At 46.2% G+C, this 11,324-nt stretch overlaps 1 protein-coding gene across 1 annotated transcript in view; it reads right to left on the bottom strand.

The window, feature by feature from the left end:
- Positions 1-2,690: 2,690 nt before the first annotated feature.
- LOC123514715 (mediator of RNA polymerase II transcription subunit 18-like) overlaps positions 2,691-11,324 on the bottom strand; it is a 97,356-nt gene continuing 88,722 nt past the window's right edge. Inside the window, exon 5 of the mRNA XM_045272786.1 lies at positions 2,691-2,729. Coding sequence (XP_045128721.1) covers positions 2,706-2,729 — 24 coding nt within the window. The 3' untranslated portion in view covers positions 2,691-2,705. The remainder of the gene's footprint in view (positions 2,730-11,324) is intronic.

Genomic DNA, 11,324 nt, shown 5'->3' with positions numbered 1-11,324 from the left:
GTTAAGAGTGGAGAAAGCGCTTTATAGAGTGCTGCCCTGGATTTTATGTTCAAGTGTGGGAAGCAGATGTGGGCAGCACTGAGGCCAAGAGGAGGGCGGGGACGAGGTGCGGTAGGTCAGGAAAGGTGGGAACTGGGGAAGGGAAGGTAAGGGAGGGGGTGGTTATGTAGGCATTTCCTTAGGGGCACGCGGCGTCAAGGGGAAGAGGGAGAGACGCCGCCACGGAAGGTTGTGGCATTCATGGCATTCTGGGAAGAAGGTCCCCTAGCTGGCGCCTACACCCAGACTGCCCCTCTTGCTTACCTGCCTGCCTGCTACGTCTCTCCCCCCCCCTCTCTCTCTCTCTCTCTCTCTCTCTCTCTCTCTCTCTCTCTCTCTCTCTCTCTCTCTCTCTCTCTCTCTCTCTCTCTCTCTCTCTCTCTCTCTCTCTCTCTCTCTCTCTCTCTCTCTCTCTCTCTCTCTCTCTCTCTCTCTCTCTCTCTCTCTCTCTCTCTCTCTCTCTCTCTCTCTCTCTCTCTCTCTCTCTCTCTCTCTCTCTCTCTCTCTCTCTCTCTCTCTCTCTCTCTCTCTCTGTGTGTGTGTGTGTGTGTGTGTGTGTGTGTGTGTGTGTGTGTGTGTGTGTGTGTGTGTGTGTGTGTGTGTGTGTGTGTGTGTGTGTGTGTGTGTGTGTGTCTGTGTCTGTGTCTGTGTCTGTGTCTGTGACTGTGTCTGTGACTGTGTCTGTGACTGTGTCTGTGACTGTGTCTGTGACTGTGACTGTGTCTGTGACTGTGTCTGTGACTGTGTCTGTGTCTGTGTCTGTGTCTGTCTCCCTCTCCTTCAAAATTTATAGAGAGAGTTATGGCGTCGTAATGAAGTCACATGGCGCCGACTAGGGTTGTGAAACAACTCTCCCTGAATCACAGAGATACTGCCGCGAGCCACGAACTAAACCACAACCTTCCACTACATATAAAAAATCACAATCTCCTACACCTATTTTCCCCTCCCGTCTATGCCAACACACCTTACCACGTCTCACACACTGCAACTATCTCTCTGTGTTCCTCGTGTGCTAGACTCATTGGGGTTGTAACCGGTATCCAAGGTTGTCTGTGTAAGCGCCACCAGCCATCCCTTACCTCCTCCCTTCATCCAGCTAGCAGGAGACCCTATACCCTGCTTCTGCTTACTCTGTCCCCTTTCAACCCTCCTCCCTATCCTATCTCCCTTCCTACTCCTTGCCTGCCCTGCCTACCTAACCTAAACCACTCGGTGGCCTCTGCAACGACCTTGCGGAGAGAGAGAGAGAGAGAGAGAGAGAGAGAGAGAGAGAGAGAGAGAGAGAGAGAGAGAGAGAGAGAGAGAGAGAGAGAGAGAGAGAGAGAGAGAGAGAGAGAGAGAGAGAGAGAGAGAGAGACTGTACAGCAATGCAAACTGCTTAAGAAGGACAGGAGGAGGAGGAGGAGGAGGAGGAAGAGGAGGAAGAGGAGGAAGAGGAGGAGGAGGAGGAGGAGGAGGAGGAGGAACGTATCCAGGGTTACCCAGGGGGAAACACAAGCTGGAGGGAAGAGGGAAAAACTCCTCTCCCGCTGCCTCTCATCTTCCCTCCTCCTTCCTTTCTTTCCTTCCCTCCTCCACCAACCACCAAGACGCTATTTAAGAAACTCCCAAACATCTCTAGAAAGAAAAAAAAAAAGATACTAGAAAGTTTAGCAGCATCGAGATGGAGATGTTTGTATGTCTGTATGTCTGTTCAGTCTGAGAGAAGTATGTGGAGGATTGTCTGTCTGGGTAAGGAGTGAGTGTCTAGGAGGAAATGGACAGTGTCTGAGGGAAAACTGTCTGCCTGTTTGTCTGATTTAGGAAGAGGAAGACGACTGCATGTCTGAGGAGGACCACTCTCTCTCTCTCTCTCTCTCTCTCTCTCTCTCTCTCTCTCTCTCTCTCTCTCTCTCTCTCTCTCTCTCAACCGCAACCACTTCCTCCTCTAACCCCACCTCCTCCCTTTCTCTTCCTCTCCACCATACCATGAGTCACGACACGAAGGTAAGAACAGAAAACGGAACAGAAAACGGGACGGTGTTATGCAGTCCACCACTCATCAACACTCGCCAACACAAAGCAACACTGCACACTGCATGAATAACGGGTGTGTTGCTCTGCACTACGACATTAACCACCGTAGTGTCTCGTATGTCAATTTGGTGGAGACGAGACACACATACTTGACACAAATGAAACGCCTTTGCTTAACATCTCGATAAATAAATAAAAGATAAATAAATATATATAGTATGTAAATGATCTTTTGGACTTTCATGGCTTTAAGGAGAGTTGAGTTAAGCTTCCTCTACCATTTCTACTTTTTATTTCAGTTTTTTTTTTTTTCATTTGGATAGTTTCTAATAAACACCCAAGAAATCCATGATCTCGTAATGTAATGTAAGGTAAGGTAAGGTAAGGTAAGGTAAGGTAATACGAGGTGAGGTCAGGCAAGGTAAAGTAAGGTAAACTAAACTAAGACACGGCAAGGTAAGGTGAAGTAAGGTAAAGTAAAGACAAATTAGGTTAGGTAAGGTTAGATAAGTTAAACTAACATAGGTCGGCTCAGGATAGGATAATCAAGGATGAAAAATTAATTACGTGAATATGCTTTCATCTCCGTTTCCACAATAAATGACAATAACAGTTCCAGTACTTTACCATACACGTGATGCTATTCGCTACTCATCGGCTGCGTCTCTTACCTGTAAAAGAAAAGATGAAAGGTTAGTATCAACAATTAAATGTAAAGAGTAAACTACCTACTAACAAACACTACATAAACAGTTTTCTTTAAGTCTAGAGAAGTTCCCCAAGAAAGGAGAGAGAAAGAGAGAACGTGTCTCCTTGAGAGAGACGTTTTCTGCCAAGCGGATAATGGTAGACTGTGGTAAAACGAACGAGAGGGATGGAGAGGGAGGGAAGGAGGGGGAGGGACGGGGCGGGGCGCGGGCGCGCTCGCGCGCACAAGCACAGACACAGGCACACGCATTTTAAGACGTAATAAGACGACGACACGAGCGAAAATGCAAAAAAAAAAGACATTTTTCCACTTAACACTGCCACCCAAAAAGGAAAGGCATAACATTCTTTTCCTTGCCTTCTCTTCCTTCCTCTCTCTCCAGGATTGCTCATAGGACGCCCCAGAGATGAACAGCCAAGATAAGGCTTCCGTCCATTACAAAAAAGGAACATGAACAACGAGCAGGGAGTCGCATCTAATCTTGGTGAAACATCTGCCTGCCCTCTTCACCTTCCCTCTTCCCTCTTTACCCCACCCACACGCCCTCCTCTCTCCCTCCCTCCCTCCATCCCTTCCTTCCTCTTCCTGCACCCTCTGCTCTCTTCACTCTACCTCCCATCCCCTACTGGGCCCCACCTCCACCTCCACCTCCACCCCAGGGCACCATCTGTAAACTCATCCTTGTGTTTACAAATCCGAGAGAGAGAGAGAGAGAGAGAGAGAGAGAGAGAGAGAGAGAGAGAGAGAGAGAGAGAGAGAGAGAGAGAGAGAGAGAGAGAGAGTCTTCTTTGTTGCTGGCTGCCGCTGGTGGAGGGAAGGACGAACTAAAGAACTTGCTTGGCGTGTCTCGGTACCAGTGGGTTCGTAGATATCAAACATTATCTTTATAGTCTTAACTGGCGCCACCAGACACCTCAGCACCGTTCCCTGGCCAACTGCAAACACACAAGCATAGCATCCACCATCACCACCACCACCACCACCAGCATTCCAAGCAACACACCTAACTGAACTAACGAACAAAATAAGCGTTTCATAAATCAACATCTAAGCTTCCTTCTTTAATAATACCATCACCCACACCTCTCTTCCCCTTACTATTCCACCACCACCTCCTCTTCCTCTTGTCTCCTCTTCGCCCTTGTTGCAGCGTTATATCAATAATTACACCATTTCCTCCTCCTCCTCCTCCTCTCGTCTCCTCGTCTCTCCATTACAAACTCACAGAAAACGGGACTTTAAATAGACTTGACACGTCACCTAAAACAAAGGCAACTATCCCCCCCCCACTCCCCATCACTCCTCATCCATTCCCACTCGCCTTCCTTCCCTTCCCCTCTTTCCTCCCTCCCCTCCGGGCATGCGTTTCCTCCCTCACTCCCCGCTCTGCAAGCCCCAAGAGGGAGGGAACAACAGAGAGAGAGAGAGAGAGAGAGAGAGAGAGAGAGAGAGAGAGAGAGAGAGAGAGAGAGAGAGAGAGAGAGAGAGAGAGAGAGAGAGAGAGAGAGAGAGAGAGAGAGAGAGAGAGAGAGAGAGAGAGAGAGAGAGAGAGAGAGAGAGGAAGAGAGAGAAGAGAAGGACCACAAGCACATCTGGAATACGAGCACCACTGGAAGCTGTGTAACAAAAGACCCGGGTTTTCCAGTAGTAGTAGTAGTAGTAGTAGTAGTAGTAGTAGTAGTAGTAGTAGTAGTAGTAGTAGTAGTAAACTTAGTGGTGTAGTAGTAGTAAAGCGAGTGTTGATGTTGTTGCAGTAGTAAAGTTATTGATGTTGTTGCAGTAGTCAAGTTATTGATGTTGTTGCAGTAGTCAAGTTATTGATGTTGTTGCAGTAGTAGTAAAGTTAGTTGTGTTGTTGCAGTAGTAGTAGCGTAGTAGTAGTAGTAGCAGTAAAGTTAGTGGTGTTATAGTAGTAGTAGTAGTAGTAGTAGTAGTAGTAGTAGTAGTAGTAGTAGTAGTAGTAGTAGTAGTAGTAGTAGTAGTAGTAGTACAATACTCTCTGGAGGGCGATCATTACGGGAACGCACGGTAACTTAGAATAATTTACGTCTCGGCTAATCTTTATTTTCTTACCCTCCTTCCTTCCTCCCTTAAAATAGTAGATTACGACCAACAATTGCCTTCCACCTACTAATTATTACCTTCACTTCCTCTCCTTTATGGCTTCGACGGGAGGGAGAATGACATGGGGACGAGACGGAGGAGGAGGAGGAGGAGGAGGAGGAGGAGGAGGAGGAGGAGGAGGAGGACGCCCATGATAATAATGACGATGATGATGGCAGTACTAACAAGACACAACCTTCCCTTCATCCCTTTCGTATCTTTCCTCTCACTTCGATCTCACAAACGTGCCGACCAACACACACCGCCCCTTCCTTTCACTCACCCCCGCCCTTATCCCCCAATCAAAAATAATACGAAAACTCACCCCATCCCTACCATTACCCCTCCACCCCCCCAACCACCCACCACTGCTGGGAGAGGGACGGGATGAAGAGGGGCAGAGAGGAGAGGGAAGGGGCAGGGAGTGGCGAGGCAATGGAATATTTACCCAGATCTCCTGATAGGTCACGCCCTAGACACTCTTACCCTACCCCCCTCCTCTTCATCCCCCCTCACCACTTCCTCCTTCTCCTCCTCTTCCTCCCTACCTACTGTCATCTCGCACCACCCTCACGCGCATGACAGGCTGGATAGGAGAGGAGAGGAGAGAGAGAGAGAGAGAGAGAGAGAGAGAGAGAGAGAGAGAGAGAGAGAGAGAGAGAGAGAGAGAGAGAGAGAGAGAATTTTCTGACCCCTTCTCACACGTATGCAAAAACAAGTCAAAACGTGAGAAACGCACAAAACTTCAGAGGAATGTGGAAAAGAGGAAAGGGAAAATAGTGAAAGTGGCACTGGGTGGAACAAAGGGAAATTTTTGTGTATGTGCGGTACGGAGAGAGAACGAACAACGAGGAGAGAAGGAACAAGTCACGGCAAAAGAGGTGGATAGAAGGAAGGAAGGAAGGAAGGAAGGAAGGAAGGAAGGAAGGAAGGAAGAAAGTAGTGGAAGACGACGAGGTGGTATGGGAGATGAAATAACTAACAAGAAAAACGAGGGGGAAAAAGTAATGTGTGTGTGTGTGTGTGTGTGTGTGTGTGTGTGTGTGTGTGTGTGTGTGTGTGTGTGTGTGTGTGTCAATAGTGGTGGTAAAGATTTTACTGAAGGAGCGTAGTAAAAGAGGAGGAGGAGGAGGAGGAGGAGGAGGAGGAGGAGGAGGAGGAGGAGGAGGAGGAGGAGGAGGCTCACCCGAACAATAATTTAAAATTCATTCACAACAATACACTAGATTACAAAGAAAAGGAGTAAGTGGAGAGGAGAGGCGGCTAGTTTACCTGGAATATGAAGAAGGGAACACTACAAAAAACAGACGAGAGATAAAGAAACGATTAAAAGAGTTAAATATAAAAAAAAAGTGAAGGAGGAACGTGAAGAAGAGATAGAGGAGGGCGGGGTTAAGTAGTAGTAGTAGTAGTAGTAGTAGTAGTAGTAGTAGTAGTAGTAGTAGTAGTAGTAGTAGTAGTAGTAGTAGTAGTAGTAGTAGTAGTAGCAGGGTGGAGGAAGCAAAGAAGAGAGAAGGACACCATACATCACAACAGCGCCGCCGCTTCTTCAAACACAACCACCACAACGCCACCAACAAAGATCATTATATTATTTTTTTTAACACTAGCCGCCACCGCCACCACCACCACCACCACCACCACCACCGCCACCCTCCGCCACCGCCACCGCCTCCTCCTCCTCCTCCTCCTCCTCCTCCTCGCCCTAGTATCATCTTTATGACCTTGAAACTAACAAAGTGGTTGCCGAGGAGGAGGAGGAGGAGGAGGAGGAGGAGGAGGAGGAGGAGGAGGAGGAGGAGGAGGAGGAGGAGACTTGTTGGCGGGGGAGAAGAAAGAAATTCCACATCACTGAAGACAAATTAAAGTAAACACAACAATATTGCATTTACTAACTTGACAAAGCTAGCACCACGAGAGAGAGAGAGAGAGAGAGAGAGAGAGAGAGAGAGAGAGAGAGAGAGAGAGAGAGAGAGAGAATTTCCTCCATCAATATCCTTCACGTAGGTCCATCTATACCCCGTCACACCCACCCAGAATAACTAAGGCCACAGGAGGAGGAGGAGCTGGCCCTTTCCATCCCTTCCCACTAACACCCAGTCCCAAACACGTCCCTTCCATCCCAACACGACGAAGATAAACGATCCATCCCACCAACAGTCACCACCACATCGCCATCACCATCATGCCATCACCACCACCTCCCTCTCACCTCCACCTTCTACTCTTCCCCATCAAGCAGCAAGGTACAGCTAGCCAGACCGGTCCAAGGAAAGCTCAATAGTGTTTGTTTTGGTACTAGTATTTTGTTACTTTTCACGAGAATGTAGTTTGATGTTTAATTTGTTTTGATTACAGAGAGAAAGTTTAAGATCTTTCAGTCTGTGTAGTAATAAGTTTTTTTTTTTTCCTTGGTGAGTGTTGAAATTAGTGTTTAGTTAATATAGATTGGAGTGTTGAGAATTTTCTTTTGTAATTTCTCACATTTCTCTTTAATTACTTACTACAACAATTATTCTTTCCCTAACATTGTACTGCCTAGAAACAGCAAAATCTACTACTTATTTCTTCTTCATATAGATGTTTATAAAGATTAAATCCATCATTCTCAGTGCTGCGAATTAAGTATTACAGTGATAAGGTTAAGTTGCGGTCCTTCACTCTGTGCGGAAATATATTTTTTTCTTCTTGGAGTGATGATGAGTGTTGAAATTAGACAATGTTCCGTGCCCGTGTTGCCGCCGTGCCTTGATACAGTCCCAGGTTCACTGCCCCATTATTTCCAGGCTTAACACGTTCAGGAAGCTCCGAAATTGCCTGTGAGCGGTAATAGGTGTTTTCACTTTCATTATTTTGTCGTTAACGCTGCTTTTTTTTTTCTTTTTCTCCTGGCGATCATCCGAGGTGCTGTTATCGTGTGCTACAATATTCTCAGCTGTTCTGAGCGTGCTGTGGGAGTTTCCTTTTATCTTTGGTAACGTTCAGTTTGCAAGACGGTCTCTATTATTTTTTGTCATTGGTCAATTAAGTCTACCAGTCTCACTCGATTTCTGTTCTATTTTTGGTTATATTCAGGGTTTGCATGGCAGCAAATACAGACTCTTTCCTTCATTTTTTTTCCCGCACTGGACAAGCAATTAAACTTATCCTTATTTCCTTCAGTTTCTATTTATCTGTGGTTATGGTAGAGTCGGCCAGGCAGCGGATGCACACACTATTTTTTTCCCAGGTTAATTAAGGTCACTCGTATCCTTAGGCTTCAGTTTCGTCATTAGTACGGCATGAGTATGTCCCTGTGGCATCATCTGCAATGTATAAACCCATACAAGATGTCATCTGCGCCGTGGAAATGCCTGGCAAAAGATGACATGCTTGTGATGACACGCTACCCAGGGACGCCAAACCATACAGGGAAGGAGACGATGTTGCTGAACTGGCATGTTTAGCTCAGTACTTAAAGACACGACTGCATTTTTTTCCTTATTGTGTTTGGCATTTCTGCGCCGATGTAAAGCCTTGCAATGCTGCCCGTATACCCACATTTGCTTGGTGATAGATTGATTGATTGGGTTTGTGCGTCGCAACAACAGGGTCATATGGTGCCGCCTTGCTCCAATGATGTGCTCCGTAGTCACCAATGCAAATTTCACTCATTTCCATACCTTTTTTTTTCATCATTCTTGTTGTCCCGTTTTTCATAAGCAAACACTATTGCTATACAACAAATCTACTTATTTTTCCAATCCTGTGCTATGCCTGATGTCATCAGCAAAATATGGACTACACTGATTATTCCTACTATCCTTCGTTCCTTCTGATACTTCTCTCAAGGGTATCTACAGATAAAGCAGCTCTGTTTCCGCATCAGCGGTCAGTGGCCGGTTGGCTCACGTCCTCTGAATGACAGCAGTTGTGGTTTCTCGGGATTTGTGGGAAACCGCCTCACTGCGCACTTTATTACATGTGGTGAGGGATAGAATATGTATTTGAGACCACTTTTGGCACAATAAATACAAGTTTGGTGATCACCTTAACTTTTTCATCGTCGCCAATTGTAATCTTGGCCAAGGTCTTGGTCACCGTTCAGAGATCTTACGCTACTTGGACTTTCATAGGAAATTCATCACGTGACGGCTGATGAGAATTCGCTGCGATGGGAGAGGTTATCCAGAGGTTTGATTCACGCCAAGCTGAAGCGGTTTATTCTTCACTCCCATCTTGAATGAAGCGTTGGGAAAATATCAATCAATAAGCGGTGCAAGTCTCAACATGCATTTAATTAAAGAACCACAAACGAACACACATTCACGGTTCAATAAATTCGAACAGGAAATCTGAAACCTTTATTTTCTTTCCTTCTCCAAGATTTTGATTAGAGTTATTTATCCGTGTTCAGAGTAATAATTTCGGAGCTGGTTAACGACGCTGCGGTATTGTTGGTTGAATATAACGATGAGTATATCTAGCACGGTGCACATTGCTGAGAAGCCCGCTGCGTGTGAGCTTCCCTGTGTGGTGTGGTGGGTGGCGAGGCGAGTTTTTACATCTGAGCGAATTCTACCAGGCGTGGGGAGTGCGTGGTGAGTGCCCCATGTAAGGAGGAAAGTCATGCCCTTAGTGCCGGGCGCCGCGAGTGGTTATCATAATGTTCCGCCCAGCCGTGTTTGTTGCGGTGCGGCCAAGGCGGGCGTGGCAGACGTTAGGATCGTTGTGGCGAAGATGTGCTTGGGGAGCGTGGTGGCTGGTGCCTCCTACGTGCGGATGAGGGGAGTGCGGCCATTTAGTTCACTTTTTGAATGCATCTAAAATATAATGATCGTGAATTTCGCTGTTCGTATTTTGTTAACTGATAAGTTGTCATTAGATCACCTTTCGAATGTGTCTAAGAGGTTATGATAATTTGGATTTTACAGTTATATTTTCTCAACTGATGTTATCATGAATTTATCTTTTGGGGGTGTCAAGATATGTAAATTACATTAATTTTGGGTGTTTTCTTTACTGATAGTCACAATTAGTTTAAAGATGGTATTGTATTAAGTTACATTTAGCGTTGATATTTTTATATTTCTATCTCATCTTCTGTGACTTACTTCATGACTAGTAAGGACTAAAGTGATCATTCTTACACGGTTTATCTTACTCTTATTATTGCAAAATCATTTACCAATCAAATTTTACGTGAAAATAACATAATTAAACACGATTATTTTCCAACATATTAAAAACCACTAATGAATAATAATATCAACTTGAGGGGAACATTACCAAACCTTTCAATAAACCAATTCCACGACACAAACCAAGCAAATTCACCAGACATGAAAGTTTATCATTGTGTGATGTGTATACTCATTTATCATATTCTCCTCTATGCACACCACTTCCTTCCTCCATTCCATTCCTTACAACAGTTCCCACTAGTTTGTGTACATCATACGTTATAATGACGGGTCGCTGAGGAGGAGGAGGAGGAGGAGGAGGAGGAGGAGGAGGAGGAGTGAGAAAGACGAGGAAGATTATGAGGCAGCGGTGGCAGTAGCATAAGTTTGGGTGAGAGACTGAAGAGGAGGAGGAGGAGGAGGAGGAGGAGGAGGAGGAGGAGGAGGAGGAGAGGAGGAGGAGGAGGAGGAGGAGGAATACAAAGGAATACAAACAGCAACAGACCCTTAGGTCATTACTAGGCTGTTTGTGGAGACTATTTACTAACTACCAGTGGTAGAGACAGGACAGCAAAGCAGAAGGCTCCTCCCCACCCATTCCTCCCTCCAGCCGAGGCTGGCAGGAAAAAAGGCGAAATCATGTGATATTAAAAAATCACATGGAATTTTAGTAGAGTTAAAAGGAAATGTGTAATCTACGTCTGACTACTTGTGTTTGTGGGGGAAAGTGTTAACGCTTGGTAAATGTCATGTTGTGTGTGCATTGTGTACGTGGATGCACAGTGTGTATGTCGAATGGGTGGTGCGGCAGCCTTGCCTGGCGCTTTCTAGGGAGGCAGCAGTCAATCAGGCCCCAGCTCCGTTCAATCCACTGAGATAGCATACTTTCCCTGTAGGGACGCCGTACGCTGATAACCCCTTGCAACATTGATCCCTGGTACTTAGTTCCCGATGATGATCAATGGTTGACAAGGCCCTCTCCAAACACAGCCCGTCACAGGTCGAGAGTAGTAGTAGTGACCGTTCACTCTGGGCTATCTGTGCGTGTATGCAGTAGTGTAGTATGTAAACACAGTATGGAGTCAAAAAGGTGGTGCGGCAGCCTTGCCTGGCGCTTTCAAGAGAGGCAGCAGTCAATCAGGCCCCAGCTCCGTACAACCACTGTAAAAGTGCACTTCCCTTTAAAGGGCGCCGCACACTGTATGGTTACCCCTGCAGCGGTGACCCTGGTACCTTAAATCCCGATGATGGTCACCTACTGTCAGGGCTCTTGACTATCCACAGCCCTTCAC

The sequence above is a fragment of the Portunus trituberculatus genome, chromosome 38, assembly GCF_017591435.1.
Source record: "Portunus trituberculatus isolate SZX2019 chromosome 38, ASM1759143v1, whole genome shotgun sequence".
In the NCBI taxonomy this organism is placed as follows: Eukaryota; Metazoa; Arthropoda; class Malacostraca; order Decapoda; family Portunidae; genus Portunus; species Portunus trituberculatus.
Note: the sequence above shows the minus strand (reverse complement) of the source record. Positions and strands in the feature narration are given on the sequence as shown.